Raw genomic sequence first — 26,820 nt, forward strand, 5'->3', positions numbered from 1 at the left:
GCTGACCCGGCAAACGTTGTGTTGCCATATAAATAACTACTGGATATGCCTATAAAATTTGGTGAAAATCGGTAAAGCCGTTTCGGAGGAGTACGGTAACTAACATTGTGACACGAGAATTTTATATATAAGATAAATAAATAATGAACTTACTTCTCATACAACCGCCGTGTCCTCGCGGGCTGGTCAGCGTGTAACACCCGCCATAGTTTACGGCGGCAGACCGCTTCGTAACCGCCGCGGGAGACCACGCCCGTGTATAACTCGCGGAGAGACACTGGAACGTAATAGTGGTTATTTTGTTGCTAAGTATATTATAGGGTGACGCGGAAGTGGTGGTGGTAATGAAAACTTATTATAGTGACGCGGAAGTGGTATAAAGTGACTTGAAAGTATTATAGAGTGACGTGGAACTGGTGGTGATAATGAAAACTTATTATAGTGACGCGGAAGTGGTATAAAGTGACTTGAAAGTATTATAGAGTGACGTGGAACTGGTGGTGATAATGAAAACTTATTATAGTGACGCGGAAGTGGTATAAAGTGACTTGAAAGTATTATAGAGTGACGTGGAACTGGTGGTGATAATGAAAACTTATTATAGTGACGCGGAAGTGGTATAAAGTGACTTGAAAGTATTATAGAGTGACGTGGAACTGGTGGTGATAATGAAAACTTATTATAGTGACGCGGAAGTGGTATAAAGTGACTTGAAAGTATTATAGAGTGACGTGGAACTGGTGGTGATAATGAAAACTTATTATAGTGACGCGGAAGTGGTATAAAGTGACTTGAAAGTATTATAGGGTGACGCGGAAGTGGTGGTGGTAATGAAAACTTATTATAGTGACGCGGAAGTGGTATAAAGTGACTTGAAAGTATTATAGAGTGACGTGGAACTGGTGGTGATAATGAAAACTTATTATAGTGACGCGGAAGTGGTATAAAGTGACTTGAAAGTATTATAGGGTGACGTGGAAGTGGTGGTGGTAATGAAAACTTATTATAGTGACGCGGAAGTGGTATAAAGTGACTTGAAAGTATTATAGAGTGACGTGGAACTGGTGGTGATAATGAAAACTTATTATAGTGACGCGGAAGTGGTATAAAGTGACTTGAAAGTATTATAGGGTGACGTGGAAGTGGTGGTGGTAATGAAAACTTATTATAGTGACGCGGAAGTGGTATAAAGTGACTTGAAAGTATTATAGAGTGACGTGGAACTGGTGGTGATAATGAAAACTTATTATAGTGACGCGGAAGTGGTATAAAGTGACTTGAAAGTATTATAGGGTGACGTGGAAGTGGTGGTGGTAATGAAAACTTATTATAGTGACGCGGAAGTGGTATAAAGTGACTTGAAAGTATTATTGGGTGACGTGGAAGTGGTACAATGCGACGGGAGGTATTATAGGGTGACGCGGAAGTGGTACATCGTGACGGGAGGGTATTATAGTGTGACGTGGAAGTGGTACAGTGTAACGTGAATGTATTATAGCGTGACGCGGAAGTGTGACGTCAAGTAATGTGTTGTAAACTCCACACCAAACTACTAGTCCGCTCTGAATATAGAAACGAGTTGCGTCGTAACAGTAAATTGTAGATATTAGCAGGACGAAAACGTCACGGGACAACCCGGTACCCGTCCGCTGCCCTCTCCCACGGGTACATAGCTGCGTTGGTGTGCCCTTACTGTTGCTACGGAGTATATACTTGTCGATCGCATTGGCTCTTTGACTACACCTGTGCGCAACAACTTCAGAGCGGACTAGAAGTTTGGCGCGGTCTATAACAGTGTACTCACAGTGCGGCAGTCCCCGCAGTGCGTGTGCCCGGTCACTGGCGTGCGGCGCGGGTATGGTCAAGTGTGACGTCATAGGTACAGTGTAGCGCGAGTGTAGTGTAGCGCGACATCGAAATGGTGCGGCGCGTGCAACCAGCGTGACGTCACAGTGGTGCGGCGCGGGTGTAGTGGCGTGACGTCACAGTGGTGCAGCGCGCGTGTAATGCAGTGTGACGTCATAGTGGTGCGGTGCGAGTATACAATGATGTCACAGGTACGGTGTGGGGCGGGTGTACTGTGACGTCATTGGTATGGTGCGGCGCGGGTGCTGGGCAATGTGATGTGAATGTAGTATTGTGTGATGTGTAAGTGGCACGGTGTGGTGAGTGTGTAACGCCCGTCATCAGGGCCGGATTTAGAGGTCTAGAGGCCTTGGGGCAACAAAGGAGTGGAGGTCCCCTGGCCCCAAATTATTTTCCGAATAAAATTATCAATTTTTTCAGTTGAGTTTTTCAATAAATATTTTATTGTGAACCGCAGATAGATTCTTCTAGTACTCATGTTTGTACAAAGTACTGTAGATAAAGGTAAAAACAGCGAAAAAAAATATCAAAGGTAAAGATATTTATTTTTACTAGTGTTTACTAGTCGGAATTAAAAAAAAATCCGACGACTCTATTGTGGGGGCCCCTCTTTTGTGGAGGCCCCGGGGCTGCCGCCCCGGTTGCCCTCCCTTAAATCTGGCCCTGCCCGTCACGTATTGTGACGTCACGTCGAGTGACGTCACGCAGTGTGACATGATTGTACTCACAGTGTGGGAGACCGCGGAGTGCGTGTGCCCGGTCACTCCGCGCGTAGAAGGTGCGCAGCTGCGCGAGGAACGCCGCGTCCTCCGCCGTCTGCGGCCGTCGCTCCTCCTCCGAGGAGCTGTGGCGGCGCTCGGCACCGTTGCGTAAGGAGAGGCGACGTGGTGTCTGTAAAAGGAAAATATAAATAGATAAAATCTCAATGTCTCAACTATCCATAAATCGGTTTATTAAGCCTAATGTCAAAGAACCGTATGTTCGATGAGTCGACTTCAGAGCCACTAACGTTTGTTGTCGAAGGGGAAACCTTGAAATGGTACCCAGTGCCGTGGGAGCGATAACGGGTAATGTGGGATTTTTATATACTACTAAAACACCCCTGGCGACCGTCCTCGGCGCTTCGTAGAGGTCTCCGAGATCTCCAAAGGAATGCAACCGGAGTCCATTTAGGGCGTTGCCCCGTCGGGCTCCGCCCAGATGATCATGAAGCTCGCCGCTCCTTGTGGAGCGTACGACGGTATGCGGACATACATGCCATCGTTCTTCCCGGGGTCGCTAGCCGAGCGGTTAAAGCGTTACTCTTACCGCCCGCAACCCCGAAAGTCCCTTTTTAGTCGCTTCTTACGACAGGCAGAGGATACCGTAGCCTTATTCTGGTCCCGGAACTACAGGGACAAACCACAGTCAATATAATAACCACACTATTAAGCACTGCTGTGTTTTGTCTCGAAAATTTGATAAGGCGGAAATTTACACGAGATGTCTAGCTTGTGTGTCTAAATGTCTGTGTATACTACACTTGTGCCACCAACACACATACGCATACACTTGTACACGTGTGTTAGTGTCTATATGTCTATAAATATTAGCCAATACGTGTCTAAACGTACATTCATGTGTCCATGCCTACATAAGCTCACCTGTGGCTCAATCCGCACATGTCCACTAGGCGCTCCGTCACTATCACTGGATCGCGAGGAGGGCGACTGGTCGCGGTCACGTGACGGCGCCCTACGACGACGTCCTCGCGGTCTGCCCTTCAGCTTGTGTATGTGTGTATGTCTGTATTTACGTGTGTGTGCTTGTTTATGTGTTTAAATGTGTGCCTATACTCATCTTTACGTGTGTGTGTCTGTGTCTACATGTATACGGGTATAAGTGTGTAAATAAATATGTACGAAATTCACGTGTACGTGTCTAAATGTCTATGTATATTCATTATTATGTGTATAAACATCTACGAGTATATTCATGTTTTACATAATTATGTATACCAATCTGTACTGATGTCCAAAAAACCTCTGGCTCAATCTGCACATGTCGGCTAGCCGCTCTGTTTACAACCTATGCATGTGTCTAAATGTCTACAGATACTTGTGTATGTGCGTGTATGTGCGTAAATGTCTATAAAATTGGTGCGTACGTGTCTATAAATATCTTAATCGTAATCTTTCTGTCATAGTATGTTTATGCTTCTCTATAAGTCTCACCTGTGGCTCAATCCGCACATGTCCGCTAGGCGCTCCATCACTATCACTGGATCGCGAGGAGGGCGACTGGTCGCGGTCACGTGACGGCGCCCTACGACGACGCCCCCGCGGTCTGCCCTTCAACTTCGGCGCGAGATGATTGCATACAAACTCGTGCCCTTCTAGCTCTGGGTACTCGAATGTGTCCTGGAAATAGGAAATAAATTGTCTTAGCGACAGAGTCTAGCCAACGTTATGGTGACGATTTCAGTTATCAATGTGCGCGCGCATTGTAAAGAATCACATAGATGTATGACTTCAATAATAAATAATTTTAAGGTGATAGAAACCTCTGTGGTTTAACTCCGGCGGCACCACCGCCAAACCTATTTCTTCCTAATAACAGCAGTTCAGCGCTGCTATGTTCTGTATTGAAGGATGTGGCAAGCAAATCTTTATTTACCATACTTTACCAGCTTGGACTTTAAGAATAGCCGCATCTGTGGGCGTCCTCAGCTGACAATCTAAGTGAGTCCCTCAGCCAGTCGCCCTGATCCAGCCGCCCAGCAGCCGCCCACTGGCTGACGGTGGCCACCCACCTTGCAGTACAGGATCCTGGTGTTGGTGGTGGGCGCCGCGTAGCCGCCCAGCGCCGCCACCAGCGAGTCCCTCAGCCAGTCGCCCTGGACGCCCTCCAGACGACTCAGCAACGCGCGGTAACGGCAGTACCGAGGGTACGAGAACACCACTACTCCTGGACTGTCTGTGTCTACGGCTGAAAAACGATAAACAAATTTAGTAAAAGTTATTCAAAAATGTCACATTTAAAAGTGCTACAAGGCCAGTTGTACTTTGCCCTCGCAACGGACATATTTTTTAAATAATTTTTATATTTCCCCAAATTGAATTTATAATAATGAGTTTCAAAGTTTTCAAAACTCGGCCCCTTCAAACGGGGAATTTGGGGGTATGAGATATAAAAATCCCAGGGTAATACACCTAAATACACCTATGATTTTTCAAACTTGTCGTGAGCTTCCTGATTTGCAGGTACAAGAAAGAGAGCTCGAATAGTTCAGTCAGCAACCTTAGGAATAAGCTGTAGCAGTAAGTGTAGCCGCATACAGTCATAAATTCCCATATAAGGGGGCAGGGCCGGATTTAAGGGAGGGCAATCGGAGCGGCGGCCCCGGGGCCTCCACAAAACAGGGCCCCCCACAATAGAGACGTCGGATTTTTTTTAAAATTCCAACTAGTAATCACTATTAAAAAGAAATATATATTTTCCTTTGATATTTTTTTTTCGCTGTTTTACCTTTATCTACAATACTTTGTACAAACATGAATACTAGAAGAATCTACCTGCGTTACGCAATAAAATATTTATTGAAAAACTCAACTGAAAAAATTGATCGTTTTATTCGGAAAATAATTTGGGGCCAGGGGGCCTCCACGCCTTTGTTGCCCCTCTAGACCTCTAAATCCGGCCCTGTAAGGCATTCAATAATTATGTGAGATTTTTTTAGCAACTTTCCCACCCCTCAAAAATAAGATTAGATGAGATTATTTCTATCTTCACTCTCTTATCTCCCTCTCAACTTCGAACGGAACTGCCGTAACGCTCTTGTTACGCTCACCAGCTTGCTCCCTAGAAGTTTAACTTCAAAAATCTAAATAAATTCAAGAAAAACATACTTATATTACTCTTCTCCTGGTCAACATCACTGAAGTCCAGCTTCGCGCGGTGCAGCGGCGCGCAGGCCGGTGGAACAGGTGGCGGGGCGCAGGCCCCCCTCCACACCGCGCGGAGCCCCCACCGCCAGCCCACCCCACTCCAGGTCCAGCTCACCAGGTCCTCCGCGCGGACTACCACCTTCTCGTTGATGGCTAGGACTTCGTCCTGGAAAAAAGACATTTTTTTTATTATGGCGACTGTTATATTTTTATTAAAATACTTTTTTATTATTTTATATTAATAAGAGTTTATTTTTTATATATAATAATAGTAGTAGCAGACGAGCAAGCAGCCCACCTGTTGGTAAGTGGCTACTGCCGCCCAATACATCTGTAATCACCCCCAGATAGGATTAGATAATTCCTACCTGAGGTCGGGCACAGATGCACCGCTACCCCTGAGGACTAAGCTGGAACGCCTCGGAAAAGTATCTCCCTTACCACACTCTTCAAACCAGAACACAGCAGCGCTTAACACTGCTGTTATATCAGAAATAGGTGTGGCGGTGGTGCCGCCGGAGTCGAACCACAGAGGGTTCTACCACCTTTTTAAGTTTATTTAGGGTTGATCACAGCTGTCCTTGCGGCAGTAGCCACTGACTAGTAGTACGACCCCGTTACTTCCATTACAAAAAACCAAAAAACCAGCGGATTAAATCACAATGAAACTTTTTGTAACTAGATTCGGTTTATTCGCCTCCTTACTTCCACGTTTAGGTCTTAGAATATAGAAAACTTACAGATAACGCTATTGCCTAATGGTTGGTATTCGGCATTTTTATATGAAGGGGCTAAAGTTCAAATCGCAGGCACGTACCTTTGATTTTTTAAACACACGCGTTAAGGCCTCCCAAACTCATCGAATCCAACTCGCTCTTAATAAGTTTCTTATCTTTGCTTTCGTGGCAAAACCCAGTATGAATTCCTCTCTGCCGCAGGGATAGCGGAGACGATATGCCGGATTTTACAATAAATACTAAAATATACAGGGTGACTTTTTCAAACGGGCCTTTAGGGCCAAATCCCAAACTATAAGGATTAGTGACAAATGCTGAAAGGTGTTACGAGGCCGATTTTGATAAAAACTAAAACTGCATTATTACTTTTTTTAAATATCTTTTTCTCTAGCCGGGAATCGAACAAGTTTAATTTGAAAAAAAAAAATACACCCTCTATATTATTCCACTATCTGATAGTGTTGCTTATAAGATCAAATTCTGGGAAGTAATGATAAATGACAAACTGCGCCGAATATTCGTTTGGTATTCGGCATCTTTTTTGCTATTTGTATTCGGCCGAATTATTCGGATTTGGTGCCGAATATGTTCGGTTCGAGTATTCCTATTTTCTTGTGTACACAACATGGTACAGGACTAAAACACAAAACTTCTTATGTAAGATTTATGTTATATTATAAGTCAAACTTAAATGAACAATGTGTTGAATAAAGCTAATAAAATAAAGCAATTAAACTTGAACATTTATTTTGAAACCTCAAGTCAACATATTTATTACTTAATGTATGGTTAGTAGTCAACATTTATTTTAAACCTTAAATCAGTATTTAATTTTAAAACTCAAATCAACATTTTAAAGTGTTAATGAAAACACATAACTAGCAAATTGACAATAAAGAAATGGTAAAAAGAATACTCGGTTCGGTAAAGGTTAAACCGTATATTATTCGGTATTCGGTTATTCGGTGAAACCACTATTCGGCGCATCTCTTATTGCGACCAATAAGGTTGCCGTAACGGCTTCTACAAATGCCGACACGTTGCATTAAGGGTACTATCTATTTTTCTTATATTCTATGTTGCTATAATAAGAGTTTTTCATTTATATAATAAAAAGAAATCGGTTAACTAGATAGCCTATTTTACTTAACCTCAGCACAAAATGACACTGAAGATCAAAAATATTTAGTTTTCGACAATTTTTTATAATAAGACGCACAAGATTTTATTATACCTACTTGTAGCAATTATTAAAAAAAACGGCTACAAATGCGTCGCTACGTCGGACTAAGCTGGAACGCCTGGCAAAAGTATGTCTCCCTTACCACACAAAAATTCTGTTATAACAGCAGCGGTTAACACTGTTGTTATAAGTGTTATAACAGAAATAGGTGTGTCGGTGGTGCCGCGGGAGTTGAACACAGTGGGCAATAATAGGATTCCGTTTTATCCTCTGTGTACGGAATCCTAAAAATCAGCCTGGGATTTGACCCTCGGACTTTTGGTATGGGGGAGATCTTAACCAACGACTTTGAATACGGTACCCTAAAAATCAGCCTGGGATTTGAACCTGGGACCCTCAGAACGAGATCTTAACCACTAACCAATCTACCTATACTACCAAAGAACCTCCTTATTTTGTGTTTGGGAATTGAACCTTTGACCCTCCGAATAACATCTTAACCACTAGGTTATCTATCTACACCTAAGAACCCTTTCGAAGTCGGTTCAAAAAAGTGATCCCTGGGATTTGAACTTATGACCCTCTGAATGCTATCTAAACCACTAAGCTATCTCAGGTACTAAGTGTATAATGACAAACAGATCGATACGTGAATACGGCTCTGTGTTGTGAATCAGTACGCAGGGGGTTAGCGCAGGGCCGGATCTGAACCATCGATAAATTGCTTTTTTTTATTTTTTTTAAATGAATATAAAATAAATACCACATAGAAATATAATTTGGTTTTTGTGTGGGTATAAGAGTATTGTTGATATTTTCAGGTTGTAAAAGATTCAACTGAGGGCGGGAGACACGGAATGATAGTCGGTTGGTACTTGTACAAAAGCGTGTATTCATAAAGACGGCGTAAAGCGGACTGGCGCGGCGAACGGGGGAACGAGCGAACGAAACTCGCGGCGCCGGAGACGTAGGTAAAGGCGCGAGCGAACCGATGCTATATAAGGCGGCGTTACAGTCTCCCCCTTTTGACCTAGTCAGGTGACCTCACGACAGGTCAAACACCAGTAAAACTTACGCGACAGGGTTTTTACGAGGACGACCGCGCGGTCTTTTAGGACATACAGGCTCCAGCTGATCGTCCTGACGAGCGTGGTATCGACGCAGATCCCTGGTGTGGTACTTCCCCAAAATTTCGTCAGGTCTACCACAACGAGACAAGATGTATGTAGTTGGACTAACCTTCTTAGTTATAACATACGGACCATCTTGCCGTGGGGCGAGTTTTGAACTGAACCCCTTACTAGTACTACTTAATATATGACCGCGTAACAAGACTAAGTCACCTGGAACATAACCCTCGGCGTTTTGACGAGTCTTGTCCTTAACGCGTTTCCTCTTATCTTGCTCATTCTCTATGCTTTCCTTAGCATCTGAGAGAATACCGGCTAGCTTGAGCAAATAAGGCGTGATCTGAGGGACATAATTCTCGGTCTCAACTATCGCTCGAAGGTCACTTTGAACAGAGATGGGCGAACGCAATTCCCTGGCAAAAGTAAGAAAGGCAGGAGTCTGCTTTGTTGCTTGGGTTAACGAAGTATTCAAAGCGAACCGGATAAACGGCAAAGCTTCGGCCCACTGTCGGTGCTCCTTCTCAACTAATATGGCGAGTTGGACTTTCAAATCCCTGTTCTTCCGTTCCACGGGATTAGCTTCTGGATGGTACAGAGGTATCAGATTTTGTTTGACTCCCAGAACAAACATAGCGTGCTGCATGACATCGGCTACAAATTGCACACCGTTGTCAGAAATCATACGCCTCGGAAGTCCAAACCTCATGAAGACTTCATTGACTAATGTTTTCGCACAGATCATGGCCGTGGCCTCGGTGAGGGCAAAGAGTTCCACCCACTTGCTTGTGGTGTCCTCGACTATCAGGATCCACCTCTCACCTAGAGGTCCTTTGGGTAAAGGCCCAAAGAGATCGACGGCGACAACTTCAAAACGCTGAGCCGGAACTGGTGTTTGGAGCAACCCAGCTGGTTTCACATTGCTCGGCTTGTAGCGTTGACATTCTACACAAGTCTTGAGATATTCTGTTACATAACGACGCATCCCGGGAAAATAAAAACGTTCGGCAATGCGGTGAAGAGTTCTCTCTATACCGCCATGACCGGAAGTTGGAGAATCATGACATTCCAACATAACCTGTTTCCTAAGGATTTCAGGAACGACGAGCTGCGGTTCTTCGGTGTCAGCCTCGATGTACCTGTACAACACTCCTCTAACAAGGTGGTATCCTCTTTCGGTCCACGTTTTAAGAGCTACTTCATCTTTTCCTTCCAGGTCTTTAAGGATCTTCGAAACTTCGGGGTCATCGAGCTGAGATTGACGGACGTTCGTCGCATCCCATCGAGGTACCTCTACGATAACTGTACATACTCCACAGGACTCGCGAGTATCCTCTTCGCAGGGCGGTCGACTCAGCGTATCCGCGATGACGTTGGCCTTTCCCGGTGTGTAATCGACTTGAAGATCGAAAGACTGGAGCTTCATGGCCCATCGTACCAATCTACCGGTTGGTGACTTCAGGGTAAGTAACCACTTGAGCGGTTGATGGTCGCTGGCAACACGAACTGGATGTCCATCAATATATCCTCGGAACTTCTCACAAGCCCATACGACGGCAAGAGCCTCCCGCTCGGTCGTTGAATAATTACGTTCTGCTGGCGTGAGAAGTCTGCTCGCGTACTCAATGGGTTTTTCTTCACGTGATGACTCCCCCTGGAGCAAAGCGGCGCCTAAGGCGTAATTGCTGGCATCAGTGCGGATAACAAACGGCAAACTATAATCCGGTTGGGCGAGTATTGGCGTTGAGGTGAGTAACCTTTTCAGTTCTGTAAACGCATTGACTTGTGCGTCACCCCAGATCCAAGACTGAGCCTTTTTAGTGAGCATCGTAAGAGGCTGTGCGACCTTTGAAAATTCTGGCACGAATTTCCGGAACCAAGAACAGGTCTGCAAGAAGCTCTTGAGATGCTTTACGGATGTAGGTTCTTTCATATCAGCTATGGCCTTGATCTTATCAGGATCAGGTGATACTCCTTGAGGCATTATGATGTGACCAAGATATTTCACACTCTCCCGAGCAAAAACACATTTATCCCGGTTGGCTCGGAGGTTGAAGACTCTAAGACGGTCAAATACAGCACGAAGATCCTCAAGGTGTTTCACGAAGCTGTCAGAAATTATAATAAGGTCATCGATATAACCTAAGACTGTGGTGTTTTTGAGAGAAGAACCCGAACGAAATCGGTCAACGAGGCGTTGAAACGTCGCGGGCGCATTTCGTAAGCCAAAGGGCATACGTTTGAAACGGTGAACCCCAAAAGGTGTGACGAAAGCGGTTTTATCCTGGTCGGCTTCTCGAACACACACCTGCCAGTACCCGGCGCGAAGGTCTATCGTGCTCATGTAACAACTCTTACCGGTGTACTGCAGTAGGTCGTCGATGATCGGCAATGGATAGGAATCACTCTTGGTGACGGCATTAAGCTTTCGATAATCGACGCAGAAACGGTAAGTTCCGTCTTTCTTTGGAACGAGTAATGCTGGCGCAGCCCATGCAGACTCGCATTCTTCAATAATGTCTTGCTGTAACATCTTCTCGAGCTCGGCTTCCATAATAGCCCTCTTAGCTGGAGTGAGGCGATAAGGAGGAACTGCAATGGGAGGATGATCACCCGTTTCTATTCGGTGCTCAGCAAACGGTGTTGGACCTCCCCCTTCCTTAAAAACGTCTTCATACTCATGAAGTACTTCAGCAAGTGTTGTACGCTCATCTGGTTCCAACATCGTACCCTCGTCTGCCCTCAGAAAATCCGCGGAAGCACACCCCATAAGACTGTGGAAAGACTCGTAGTGCAAGCGGTGAGTAACATGAGGTCGATCAGCCGTGAACCATGTATTACGATGCATGTTAATAGTAATGCGCGCTTTGCGCAAGAAATCGACGCCTAGAAGAGTTTCGTTGTTGACGGCGTGCGGAAAAATAACGAAGGTGGTAGGTATTACTACATCAGTTCGATCGAGCCTTACCTTTACATGTACTAGTTTGACATCCAGTGTTTGAACGACTCCGTCCGCGAGCTTCACTGACATGACACTATCGCGAAAAGGTAAATTTAGCCTTTGGAATAGTGCATAAAGTGAGGCTCCAGCAATGCAACGCTTGGCAGCCGTGTCAACTAAACCCGTACCGGTATTACCACAAATCTCGATATAAAGAATGGGACGGCCCTTACTAGAATCTGAAACACGCGATTCAGTCGGTCGCCCGCAAAACCGTTCCGCTCATAGGCAAACATGCATAAGTAGGTACAACATCATTCTTAGATACATTATTACTATAACCGTTGAAAGGTAACTTGTCTTCCAGAGGCAAAAGTTCGCGAGTAGGTATGTTATCACAAATTGAAGACTCAAAATCATTAGCCTTGGACGCTATCGGCATGCGTTTGAGTTTCGACTCGGGCCGTGAAGACAAGTGTCCTTGAACCTTACACTTTTTCAAATTTCTTTTACACATTTTATCTTTTGTAACATTACGAACATAAACAGAATCATGATTTAAGCGATTACAAACAGAAACATCACTTGAACATTTGCAACCCGAGTTAGAGTTCTGTAAAACATTAATGGACGCGAAAGAGTTACATTTTACGCAGTTAGAACGGATAACACCTATTCGACCGCAACCGTAACACGAAATTTGAGAACCGGCCACTTCACTCTTACTTTTAATTTTCGGACACAAATCGCGCGAATGTCCCGATTTACGACAATAAACACAGAAAAGTTTACCTGCACTCGACGAAAGTCTTACTACTTTAGTCGTGTCGTCACTCGTAGAAGTAGCGGTCAGCAACGGCGCGTTTGATGCGTTTCCCGCGCTTCTAACCGACGCGACGGCCGGCGGCGGCGGCACGCTCGCACAAAGGGCGGGCGACGGCGCGGCGGCGGTCAAAGTCGGCGGCGGCGCGCTACAAAGGGCTGGCGGCGGCACGCTTGTATTCAAAGCGGGCGCCGCAAAGCCGCGCGCGGCGAACGAAGGGAGCGTTTTCTTTTGATACACATGAAAACCGCGCAAAGTACCGACAGTACTTGGATACGCTGGCGCTTCATTGATGGTGTCCTCTATGTGTCTGGCTTTACTTATCAAATCTTCGATGCTGTGTGTAGTGTTTGTATCATGACAAATAACTATAGTACAGCACAGCTGTAAACATTGTCTCGTGCTCACGGTGTGGCGGGGCGCGCGACGTCAGTATCGCGAGAGCCAAGGGCGAGAGCGGACGGCCGCCTGCGCACATAGTGAGTGGTCGAGCCAGTGTATCACGAGAGTAGCAGTACATATACTACAAGTGGCGACGAGGATAAAGGGAAGTAATAATGATAATTATATAAAAAATAATAAAAAAAAAAAAAAAAAAACAGCACTATCAAATTCAGTGAAATACTCGTAGGTATTAACACACGAGTTTAGTGTTTACACTGTTAACGAAGTATAAAGTTATTAGTAAAGTGTAAGGTATTAGTTGGCACCTACTCGCACACGACAACATAAAGTCAATTATCAAACCGTTCTCTTTCGAATGTAATTTTGGTATACGGTCGTACAGTGTGTGTATTTTGTTTCACTAAAAGGATTCAGACTTCAGTTACTAATAATCGATTTTGGAACTTATATTAACGTATTTTATTCCGCTTTGTTATTTGAAATTAATGCAAAATTATTAATTAAGCATTATGGCCTAATAGCTTAAATAAATAATATTATAGGTGTCGGTTTTGGTAATTAAAAGGGAAAGATGTCTCGCCGCATCGGAATTGGGTGGGGCCGCAAAGGGGTGATTTTGTCATTTACTTTTGAATTCTTGACAGGTGAGCATTTTTGGAGGAAATTTACAAATAACTAAATTTTGGGAGTATCTCCAATGAGGGAATTGAGTCCGGCTAGTTGTTTTTAATGAATCCCAAGACATCCTTGACGTCTGCCGTTTCGCGCCATAATCACCTTTTGTTTTTTTAAATCACGAATGCGGCGTTGCAGCCAATGAAATATACGGAAAGCCAATTAAATATGTTAACTATTTTTCGAGTGAAGGTTTTAAACTATTTTAATTTTATTTATTTTTATAATGTAATGTATAATAGTAAATGTAATCTTACAGTAATAATTAATACTGCGTGGTTAATGCAACGAACAAATGAGTGAATGATCAGGTATTTTTGGGATATTTTGCAACGGAGGCGTGGCGTTATTTTGTTTGGGTAACAGTTTCGGTTCTCAGGGCTGGTTGCACTTTCTTGTTGCGGTGATCAGTCTATAGATTTTACTTATCTAAGATACTTATCTAAGTGTGTGGTATGGTAAGTGTGTTGGATCCTACAAAATAAGAAATTATGGAAATGCCAATAATATAATGCGGTTACACCTAGCATCGCACCACTCGCCGAAGGGTGCGGTTCCGTCCATATCGATTGGACCCATGGCGGTCCTCCACGGTTCAGGTTGCACGGTCGTTTTTCCGCGTGCGTGCGTAGTGTGGGATGAACTACCTGAGGTATTTCTTGAGCGTTGTGACATGGAGCTCTTCAAGAGGGGTGCGAAAGTTGCTCTCCTTCAGGACGGCGGGGCATGGGCTACAGTGACTGTTTTCCACCGGGGGGCCCGTCTGCCTAAATGTTGGAAAAAAAAAGAAGAAAAGAAAAGAAAAAAAAGAAGAAAAAGAAGAAGAAAAGGAAAACTGTGGTACAAATGTACTCCATTAAATTGGAAAAGTGTGGTTTACATGACCGTCCATTAAATTGGAAAACTGTGATACAAATGTACCTCCATTAAATTGGAAAACTGTGGTTCACATGACCGTCCATTAAATTGGAAAACTGTGATACAAATGTACCTCCATTAAATTGGAAAACTGTGGTTCACATGACCGTCCATTAAATTGGAAAACTGTGATACAAATGTACCTCCATTAAATTGGAAAACTGTGGTTCACATGACCGTCCATTAAATTGGAAAACTGTGATACAAATGTACCTCCATTAAATTGGAAAACTGTGGTTCACATGACCGTCCATTAAATTGGAAAACTGTGATACAAATGTACCTCCATTAAATTGGAAAACTGTGGTTCACATGACCGTCCATTAAATTGGAAAACTGTGATACAAATGTACCTCCATTAAATTGGAAAACTGTGGTTCACATGACCGTCCATTAAATTGGAAAACTGTGGCACAAATGTACGTCTATTAAATTGGAAAACTGTGGTTCAAATGACCGTCCATTAAATTGGAAAACTGTGGTACAAATATACCTCCATTAAATTGGAAATGATATATATAAATATATTTTCTAATCACCATTGTTAAAATGATATTAAAAAGTAATTATGTTGAGGACAGCTGTCAGTTGCCTAGTTAACATCTGCTATGTAGAAATAATAGATGAGAAAATGTTAACATTATGTGTTTAGAAGTACTAAAATGTATACCTGCTGAATATTAAAGCAAGGGACTATGTTCACATTACCTTATATCTCGGTAATAGCGATATTGAGTGTGTGAAATACGGACTATACGAATCAACATTTTGCAGAAAAAAACATATCAACATTGCAATCCGTATGTAGTTGTGGGAATAAAGTTGCTCTAAACCATTAAAACTTATTACAAAATGACTAAATAAAAAATACGTAATATGAAGGTGAATTGAAACTGAATTTTGTCATGTATAGAACGGTATTCAGTTTATTTATGAGCTACACTAACCTTCGCATCATCTGTGTGAAACAGAAATAAATATGGAAAATATAACCTTAGGAGGAAATAACCTGATCAAAATCGGAATCAAACCTTTGTAATGCTTCTGTTAATCTAATGACACATCATTCAACTCAACGCTATTAGGATCGACTTAAATAAGTTTTTCAGTTTGCCCAAAACAACCGACAATTCACTTGTATTAGAATTACAACATGAACGGGATAAGTTAAAGAAACAATGCAAAACATGCTCAAAATGAAATAACGACTCTTGTGTGAGAATGTTTATTCTGTTTACAACATTTGATAGAAAAACAGAAACAGACATCTATAAGTACACCAATGTTAACAAGTTTATAAAATCCTTAATGAAACGAAAAAGGAAATTTAATTAATAATGTTAATAACTACAAATAGCCCAGAGCCATGAAATAACATACATAGAAGAATTAGTATTAAAATTTTAAACTTAAATATGAGTTGTTGCAAAAAGAAATTTCAGATCAGGTACAATCAACAAATAAGTGCCGGATTTGTGTAAACATACTGAGGCCCATTCTAAGCCATCAGTTATGTCCTTATGTAACCATCTAACGTATAATGTATAATGAAAAAGGCATTGAGAGATTATCTGTATAAATTTTAAACATTGAATGCGAGAAATTAATTATATGTGCATTTCCATATTCTACAAGTTTATCAATGCAATATAATAGTCATAATTATAAATTAAATTTAATAATGCATTATGACTGCTGTCACTGTAATAATAAGTATGTCTATATTGGACACAAATAATTTTGTAAAAAGTTTGTTAAGACGGATCACGCTTTGTTTGTTTCATTTAAAGACAAAAGATTAATCGATGCTTTGTAAGGCAATACATATTGGGTCTATTGTAATTAATTATATAAGTAAATCTTTATTGGCAAAGAAACTATCATCCAGGACAACAAGAAAACCTACTCATGTGCTAAATGTTGTATATCAAAATATTCAAGGTTTTTTTGGCAAAACACTAGAAGTAGAATTAATTTTGGAACAATGTAGTGTGGATGTTCATTTACTGACTGAACACTGGCTTTCTAGAAGTGAAGTGGCTCTGCACATTCCGGGTTTCCAAATTGTTGGCAAGTTAAAAAGTAGCGTAGAAGCCAAGGAACGAAATGATATTGATTGAACGTTTAATTGAATTGTCTTGCATTGAATTGTCAAGTTATGTATCTTCTACCATTAGCTGATTTCTCGTCCTTTGAATTAGTAATGAAGTATGTCTAGTTACACAGTAATGGTTACACAGTTAACCCAATGTAAAAGAATACTTAATAGTGACATGTGATTTTGAAATTGTTATAAATAACTTAAGCTCCGGTCACAGTGGTCTGCTAGCTAGATTTCCCCTTTGGAAAAGAAATTGAGAAAACACTAATATTGAAACGTTGTATAAGACACAGGAGTCTAAACGTGTTTAAAGAGGGGTTGTGTGCAAAGCTAGATACTTTTTTGAATATAAAGATACCAACAATGTAAATTTAATATAATAAAATGTTTTGTGCTATTAACATTTAAAGCTAAAAAGGTTACCATACAAAATACATGCAACTTCAGTAAATGGGTAACTAAAGGCTTATATAAATTATAAGTAGAAACAGGTTATTAGAATTAAATGATATGAGAAAAGATGAGACTGGAAATCCTTAAAATAATGGGAATAAATAACTTACATCGATTTTGAATTATTACCTTTTTGTTAAATTAATAATTATTATTTAGGAGTAAATAATATAGTATTCAGTATAGCTGATGGCCTAGAGGCTGAGAGGCACGGCCTCTTGATCGAGCGGTCTGGGGTACGGGTCCCGGGTGCGCACCTCTGGTATTAGAGGTTATGTGCGTATCTCTCATAAGAGTGCGAGGTGCCAATGTGCGTTGGGCCGGCGCGGTGGGCTGTGGCCGGATCCTTCTCATTCTGAGAGGGTTGACGATTTAGAAGTATGTTAGCAAAAATAAATAATAAAGATTTTGATAAGAAAGGGATGTAGTGTTTGTATCATGACAAATAACTATAGTACAGCACAGCTGTAAACATTGTCTCGTGCTCACGGTGTGGCGGGGCGCGCGACGTCAGTATCGCGAGAGCCAAGGGCGAGAGCGGACGGCCGCCTGCGCACATAGTGAGTGGTCGAGCCAGTGTATCACGAGAGTAGCAGTACATATACTACACTGTGAACGGATTCTCTACTGACACGTTCACGAATTATGTTGTTGAGTAAACCGTAAATCATATCTAACTGTATTCTTTCTTCGATGGTATAGGGTAGTTTCGCCATCAGAGCACGGAGGCGAGTCACGAAGACCTCTGCACGTTCGGAGCGCTGGTCTGACGCGAAGATGTCCCTAAAAATCTTATGCGGAGGCCTAGGAGCTCCATACATTGAACGTAGGCGCTTGAGTGCGTCGTCCCACGATGCGATCGACGCTTTAACTCCCCTGAACCAAACAGCGGCCTCTCCCTCTAGGAGCATCGGAAGGCCACGTAGTGCATGGTCGTCACTGATGTTAGTGCACTCCTTGTACACACATATAGCGTCGACGAATGCTTCTACGACTTCTGAGTCCTGCTTTGATCCGTTGAAACGAGCGGTACAATTCGCGAAGTTTCCAGTCTGAACCATTGATGACATGCCTGGAGACGTAGGGCTGGTAGAGCTCTGGTTGAGCGTGTGCGAGTTCAGAATAGATTCAATAAGCTCACGATTCGACTGAGCTTGAGCTCTGGCGAACGCTGACAACAACGGCTCCAGCCGATCCTCGTATGACGAGTCCAAGTTCTTGTCAGTGCCCTCTGCACTGTCCAAGGATTGTCTCTTACGACGTGGTCGAGGCATGTTTAAAACTTAACACTTAACACAAGTACACGAACACGATAAACTATAGTCACAGGCGTGTCAACACAGTTGAACACGATCGTTAACACTAATTAATTTACGAATGTGAGTTCTAAAAATCCTTTAGATGCCCCACGTTGGGCGCCACTGTAAATGATTCAACTGAGGGCGGGAGACACGGAATGATAGTCGGTTGGTACTTGTACAAAAGCGTGTATTCATAAAGACGGCGTAAAGCGGACTGGCGCGGCGAACGGGGGAACGAGCGAACGAAACTCGCGGCGCCGGAGACGTAGGTAAAGGCGCGAGCGAACCGATGCTATATAAGGCGGCGTTACAAGGTTTTAAATAAATAAATAAATAAGTGGTTTTAATGTGATGTTTTTGACTTTTTTCTAATTAAAAAAAAATACCATATTTATCTTTAAATTGTTGGTTTATCATAAATGAAGCAGATATTTATTATATCATGTAGTTTCAAAGTTATAAAAGCATAATTATGTTTTTTTCTTTTTTTTAATAAAGGTACTAAAGCCATTCTGACTTGTAAATTACAATTTTATTTATTATTGAATATTATATTCGGATAATAAAAATATTTATCTCACTTCGCCTTAAACTCATAACTGTCCCACTGCTGGGCACGGATCGTCATAGGTTTAGGACATATTTTACCGCACTTTAAAAATATCAGATGTCCCGGGATTTGAACCTGGGACCCCCTGATTGAGAATTTCAACCACAAGGCTATCACTGCTAAATTCTTACTATTATGAAATTTAAATACAGAAAAGTTCTTGTCCACAGGATTTGAACATCGGACTTACTTAGAATCTCACTTAATTTAAATAAAATTATAGAAAAAATCATATACACTACAATTTGGTTATTTTTTTAATAAGGTTTTATTTGTAATAAGCTGTATGCAAATATATGATTTGATTATTTTATTTCACATGTTAAATGAATAAATAAATCGATGTAACAGAATGCAGCCCTGTGTTTCATATAGGTTAACAGGGAGTTAACACAGAGCCGGATTGTGGCTGTGTCGAATATATTGTAATAATAATAATATTTAAAAAGCATTATTTGATTGAATTTATAACTAGGTTATCATGAATTTTAGAAAATATCAAAAATAAAAGCTTTTGTAAGTTTTTTTCGAAATATAGGGGTTTCAAAGGGCCAACTTAATGCCTTAGTTCCTTATAATTAATGTAAAAGTTAGTAAAACTATATTTATTTAAGACATTTGACCAAAAAATACCTACATAATGTACATAAAAATTGTGGGCTAAGAAAGACATACTCGTATTAATCCCAGGTTCCAAGTTAGTCCTCAGGGGTAGCGACACATCTGTCGTCGTCCTCAGGTAGGAATCAAATCCTATCTGGGGTTGATTACTGATGTCCATACGGCAGTAGCCACTTACCATCAAGACTATACTCGTCTACTTCTATATTATAAGAAATTAATATAATGAGACACATACTCGAATAACATTACCCTCTGCAAATTAATATAAGTTCCTAAAAATAGATAAAAATATATTCAAGCCAGATCCACCCCTGTGAAATCACTAGGGTGGGTGGCACTTAGGAGGGTGGCGACAGGGGTGGATCGCATTATTTATGCTGTAACGTTATTTCGGTAAATAATATATTTACAATATATATTTTGTAAATGTAATATAACTCATAGTGTCAAGTGTTAAATATATAACTCAATACTTTAATAATTATAGTTAAAAACTAAAAACGCTAACATCGCACAAGGAATATCGTTAATCTTAACGATCCTGCTTAATAAGACAAAATTATTAAATCAGTTATTGGCATCGGTTCTTGATTTGTTCAAACAGTTCAAAGTAGAAATTTAAATGACGAATTTAGATTTCTGTTTCTAGGTCTGGGTGTATATTTGTCTCTGTGTGTGTTCATGGCACCCACGATACAGGGAATCCAAATGTGGGGGGCTGTGAGTGTAGAAAGTGGGTAAAAATCGAGTTCAAAGATTCCGTTACATACATACATACAGGTCAAGCTAATAAAAGCGTGGTAAAAAGATTAAATATTTACACGTACGTAACTATAAATTATTATGAAAATCAAAAATCGCCTGTTTAAAAACTAATGGTTAATTCCACAGTTTTTTATTATCCTTACTAATATTATAAATCCGAAAGTAACTCTGTCTGTCTGTCTGGTTGTCTCTTCTTCACGCCTAAACCACTAAACCGATTTTAATGAAATTTTGTACAAATATAGTCTGAGACCCGAGAAAGAACATAGTTTTATGTATGTTAGTATTATTTTCTTTTAACGCAGGCCAAGCCGCGGGCATAAACTAGTGTTAATATATCATGTTAATCCGTCAAGCCGTTTGTGCTGCAGCGTGACAAAGAATGAGACATACATACATACAGTCGAAAAACATTACATTACAGTGATGTAACTTAAAATTATTGCAACGATTTTTTTCAACAATTTAAACGCCATTTATGAGCAATAAATATATATTTAAATGATGTCATATTGAACTTTTTATAGTACATTTCATAAAATAACCAATAAAAGACATAAACCATTTTAACACCGATTTAAACTATTGCTTATTTTACATTACATATTATTTTACTTTATAGTAGGTACATTCAAACAATGTACTATATATAGTACATTACACCAAAATAAACTCAAGTTCAAGTCCGTCCCTGTATCATTCTAAATGAAGAGGGGGAAAGCAAAATTGCTTTCAAATAAGTAACCAGCTCGCGTCCTTATTCTGGACTGCGATTATAGTCATATCGTTATCACATCGCTTTTAAATTGTGTAAAACATTACCTTCCACGATTGTCGGAGAGTAAAGTTTTTGGGCTTGTTTTATTATAGTAATATCGTTGTCACGTGGCGTTATAATTATGTAGCAATGTGTAAAACATTACCTTCCACATTTGAAGGAAGGTAATGTTTTTGTATGTAGTATCGAATTGTAGTAATGTCGTTGTCACATCGCTTTTAAATTTTGTAACAATATGAAAAACATTACACTCTTCAACTGCCGGAGTATAATATGCCGGAACACAGCAGCGCCGAACACTGCTGTTATTAGGTAGAAATAGGTGTGGCGGTGGTGCCGCCGGAATCGAACCACAAAGGGTTCTACCACCTTCTAAATTTTTGGGCCGGGCCTGTATTGTTAAAGTAATATCGTTGTCACGTGGCGTTAAAATTTGAAGGAAGGTAATGTTTTTGTACCTATCAAATTGTAGTAATGTCGTTGTCACGTCGCTTTTAAATTGTGTAAAAATATTAAAAACATTACACTCTTAAATTGGCGGAATATAATGTTTTTGTACCTGTCTGAATGTAATAATGTTGTTGTCACATTAAGTTGAAATTAAGTAACAATATATATAGTACATTACCCTCCACAACCAGCGGACGGTAATGATTTTCACATACGCCTTATTAGAACAACGTCGTTTACGTAACTTCTTAATTATATAACAATATGTACATTTTATATATTTACATTACCCTCCGTCAAATCTCAAATTATGCGTGTAACATAATATCCTATATTTTTAAGAGGTCGGGTTTTTGTTGCTAATTACTATTTTAAATCTACCTGGGAGTAAATGGAGACTACCGCGAGGACCTCTGTCAACCCCAGATAGAATTATATTACTAGCTGAGGTCGGTCACAGATGCGCCGCTACGCCTGAGGATTATGCTGGAACGCCTCGGACATATATGTCTCCGTTACCACACCCTTCAAACCAGAACACAGCAGCGCTTAACACTGCTGTTATAACAGAAATAGGTGTGGCGGTGGTCGAACTATACTGAATCTACCATCTTTCATGTTTCTTCTTTATCTTTTTATCTTTGCCAATCTATTTATAGATTACAGAATAAGTACCGTACTTAATAAGGGCTTATTCTAAGTATTTTCAGAGAAATCCATCGGAATTACGGTATCAGCCCACTACCCCACGGCTGGGTTTTTGTACTAAGTTAGCTTTTATCATCATCAACCCATTACTGTCCCACTGCTGGGCACGGGTCTCCTCTCAGAATGAGGATTAGGCCATAGTCCACCGCGCTGGACATGTGCGTATTGGTAGACTTCACATACCTTTGACAGTGTTTTTTAAGATCTTTCAGATATGGAGGTTTCTTCGCGATAATTTCCTTCACCGTTTAAGCAAGTGATAATTAATGTCTCATACGTAGATAACTAAAAAACCTCCTGCGTGTCTCAACCACTAACTAGTAGCAGAAGAGCATGCAGTCCACCTGATGGTAAATGGCTACTGCCGCCCATTGACATCTGTAATCAACCCCAGATAGGATTAGATATTCCTACCTAATGTCGGCCACAGATGCGCTGCTACCCCTGAGGACTAAGCTGGAACGCCTCGGAAAAGTCTGTCTCCCTTACCACACCCTTCAAACCGGAACACAGCAGCGCTTAACACTGCTGTTATTAGGTAGAAATAGGTGTGGCGGTGGTGCCGCCGGAGTCGAACCACAAAGGGTTCTACCACCTTCAAAAAACCACCTTCCGCAATTGCCTAAAAATACTTACAAACTTATTTTTTTATATATAGATACCAAATACCAACTAACGTAGAATAATTATTGTATTAATGTGAGTATGTATATGTATTTGTTGTAAATGTGTGCATAGTCAAACTATTACTCACACTAACAACAGATGTACATATTATGTAGATTACGCTCACATACGCAATGTTCGTGTTGAAACAAGGTGACCATATACAGGTTGATAATAAAATCAACTATAGATTATTTAGTTTTAGTTATTTTTTATTCATGGTTGTCCAAAAAACAGACGGACAATAGTTTGAAAAAAGTTTTTTGTTGGTTATAGTAATAAATGGTATTAAATTACCATATGTTTTTTTTTAATTAAAAGTGGGCAATTTAATTTAAAAGTATAAATGTTTTATTTGCTAATTTCATCAACATAGTTAATACTATAACATTTAATTGAAACAATTAAGAAAATAAAAAATTAAAGTGAAGTAGCATCTTCATTATATGTACTCGTTTGTATTGTATATACAATATACTCCATGCCAAATTTAAACTTGAAAGTAATTTTCACTTACTTTTGTTAAGTGTTTTTTTTTATAAGTACATATTATCAAAATTTAAAAAGTATACCAACTTTATAAATTCATGGTATAATATTATAATATTAATAATTATATTAGTTAGAAAACACAGCCGAATACACATAACCTTCTCCTTTTCAAAATCGGTTAAAAATAACGATAACTGTTACTGTTAAAAACTAGAAAAGTAATGTGAAATTAAATATGAATTTCAATATTTACCAATTAATACTAACATTAATTTTCTTCCAATGATATTAACCCTAAAACATCAACAAAATATGAATACCTAATATAAAAAAAACAATATAATTATAATATAAACTGTATATTAAAAATGCAATAATATAATTCCCATGTACACATGGTTATATTTATGACATTCGAATTATACAACAATAATATACACTGTACATAAGAAATATAATAATAACAATAATAATTCCCGAAAAACATCATGCTTTACACCGTGACACACTAACGCAGCACACACACAGCGCTGATAACGTCGGATCTATTCGGTGCAACGCCCTGCTCGCGCCGCGGTCACATTGACATTCCAATTATACAATTGAAATATACATTGTATAATATAATTTCATATACATTGTATAATATATTCAGAGAGGAAATGCTGCCAGCGTCTTGGGAACCTTGCCCAAAGACAGTGATGGTGGCAATTTTTTTTGGTAGTGTTTTTGTTTTTATATTTTTGTTTTTCATTTTTGTATATATGTAAATTTTGTAAATAAGTTGTTTTATATTTATAGTTTAATTTATTTCTTTTAATTTTCTGTAAGTTTAATTATAATTGTAAATATTTTTCAGTTAATATAATAAATAAGTATATTCAAATTTAAATATAATTATTAAAAAACATCACTCTATATTTCTGTAGAGTAACCCTGTAATGAGGATATGTGGTCACAAATTGAAAATATTGATTTTTAGAGTTCCGTATCCAAGGGGTAAAAACTGAACCGTATTACGAAGACTTCGCTGTCTGTCCGTCTGTCACAGGCCTCTATCTCCAGAACCGTAATAGATAGATACTTGAATTTTTACAAAGTATGTGTGATGGCCGCGACAACAAATACTAAAAATATAAGTTAAATTGAATGTAATAAAAATAATTTCCGAGGCATTCCAACTTAGTCCTCAGGTGTGACGGCAGTACTGTGGCCGACCTCGTGTAGGAATCTAATCTTATCTGGGGTTGATTACAGATGTCAATGGGCGGCAGTAAACACTTATTATCAGGTGCAAAAAAAAATTACAAGCGAAGTCACGAGCGAAATACTAGCTTAATAATACAATAAAACATATCCGCTTAATATATTTCCAAAAATCAAAAAAATAAGTCATGATCTAATGTATGTAATATTCCCACACATAAGTACATACATTTACATATGAATTGATTTTATTAAATAGCAAAGTCATAGTAATTACTAATTAATTGATGCCGGAAATACTTGTTTTACGAATGAGGTAAATATTTATTATAACTACGCTTATTATAGTCCGCGTAAAAATGCTAGTCCGCTCTGAATATAGACATGAATCGCGTCGTCACAGCAAACTGTATGACACCTGCTCGCAACAACTTCAGAGCGGACTAGTAGTTTGGCGCGGACTATACATAAAATTGTAAATTTATTGTAATATGTTAGAATCCTTGGCGTTCGACCACGGTAACACAGTCACACCTATTTCTGTTATAACAGCAATGTTAAGCGCTGCTGTGTTCTGGTTTGAAGGGTGCGGTAAGTGAAACATACTTTTCCGAGGCGTTCCAGCTTAGTCCTCAGGGGTAGCGAGTCTGTGACCGATCTCCGGTAGGAAAATAATCCTATCTGGAGTTGATTACAGATGTCCATGGGCAGCAGTAGCCACTTACCATCAGGTGGACTGCATGCTCGTCTGCTACTCCTATATTATAAAAAATAGAGTTTTACACTGTAATTATACATTATATTATACAGAATATATTGTCGCCACGTCGTGTGTACTGCACCTTATCGACATAAATTCTCAATAACACAGAGTGGGGGTGGCGGGGGGAGGGAGACAGGGCCGGATTTGCGCTTCTGGCTTATTGTACCAAATTATTGGTATTTATTTTTAAGCAACTTCAAATATGGTTCTGTGTTCGACCGTTTTGTATACTTAATTGTATCTTATATATAAAATTCTCGTGTCACAATGTTAGTTACCGCGCTCCTCCGAAACGGCTTTACCGATTTTCACCAAATTTTATATGCATATTCAGTTATAGTATGTAATTGTGAAATGTTGATCTTTGGTAGGCACAATTCAACAGATTTAATATTAATAATGAGCGTTACTTAACTGAAACTAAAGGCAATAAGGCACAGGCGGAAGCCATTATATATTTCTATATACATATAACGAACGTAAGTATATACTTATATACGTTAGTTCATCGTATGTAAATGACAAATTGATTACTATCTGTTTATTATATAAAAGATACTAGCTGACCCGGCAAACGTTGTGTTGCCATATAAATAAAAAAAGTTAAAAGTAAACAACCCTTGTCGCTAAGGGGTATGAAAAATAGGTAGTAGTCGATTCTCAGACCTACTGAATATGCATATAAAATTTGGTGATAATCGGTAAAACCGTTTCGGCGGAGTACTGTAACTAACATTGTGACACGAGAATTTTACATATAAGAATTCTTTTTAATTGATACGTACAGAATTATTTTTCTTTTTTATATTTTGAAAACTTAACATTTTATATTATCTTTATTGTTTATTACCAGAAATAATTATAATATAATTTATTAACAAATTATGGGTATGGGTATTATGTGTATAATTTACATACTAAAGTTATTATTATAATTGTTATTAATTACTTTTTCTGTCATTACTTTGTTTTTTAACCGACTGCGGAGGGTAATGTATGTATGTACGTATGCATGCATGCATGCATGTGTCTGTGTGTGTGTGTGTGTATGCGTGCGTGTGTGTGTGTGTGTGTGTGTGTATGTATGTATGTGTCATTCTTTGTCACGCTGCAGCACAAACGGCTTGACGGATCAACATATGAGGTGTCGTTGGATTCGTCTAAATTATGGTAGTTGCATAGACTATATTTTTAGGTAGTCGGTTTTTTGTTTTTATAATAAATTTAGTATAATTTTAATAAAGTTTTACAAACAAAAAGTATTGGTAAATATTAACAATGTTTCATAGTTCTTTTTATAAT

The 26,820-nt window shown here is 39.8% G+C and overlaps 2 protein-coding genes across 2 annotated transcripts in view; both read right to left on the reverse strand.

Annotated features, from left to right (window-relative positions):
• LOC140751378 (uncharacterized) overlaps positions 1-26,820 on the reverse strand; it is a 95,241-nt gene that overhangs the window by 7,408 nt on the left and 61,013 nt on the right. The window contains exons 4-8 of the mRNA XM_073085285.1: positions 5,754-5,958; positions 4,658-4,833; positions 4,080-4,265; positions 2,595-2,757; positions 154-277 (exon numbers count right to left, since the gene is read on the reverse strand). Coding sequence (XP_072941386.1) covers positions 154-277; positions 2,595-2,757; positions 4,080-4,265; positions 4,658-4,833; positions 5,754-5,958 — 854 coding nt within the window. The remainder of the gene's footprint in view (positions 1-153; positions 278-2,594; positions 2,758-4,079; positions 4,266-4,657; positions 4,834-5,753; positions 5,959-26,820) is intronic.
• LOC140751202 (uncharacterized) lies at positions 12,034-18,762 on the reverse strand. The gene is made up of 4 exons (XM_073085064.1): positions 17,766-18,762; positions 17,614-17,704; positions 13,012-13,071; positions 12,034-12,940 (listed from the first exon to the last, which is right to left on the reverse strand). Exons 1-4 carry the CDS (start codon positions 18,427-18,429, stop codon positions 12,034-12,036), a joined length of 1,722 nt encoding a protein of 573 aa, XP_072941165.1. The 5' UTR covers positions 18,430-18,762.

The sequence above is a fragment of the Epargyreus clarus genome, unplaced genomic scaffold (genome assembly GCF_041222505.1).
Source record: "Epargyreus clarus isolate Ecla_fem2 unplaced genomic scaffold, WU_Ecla_fem_2.2 ptg000022l, whole genome shotgun sequence".
In the NCBI taxonomy this organism is placed as follows: domain Eukaryota; kingdom Metazoa; phylum Arthropoda; class Insecta; order Lepidoptera; family Hesperiidae; genus Epargyreus; species Epargyreus clarus.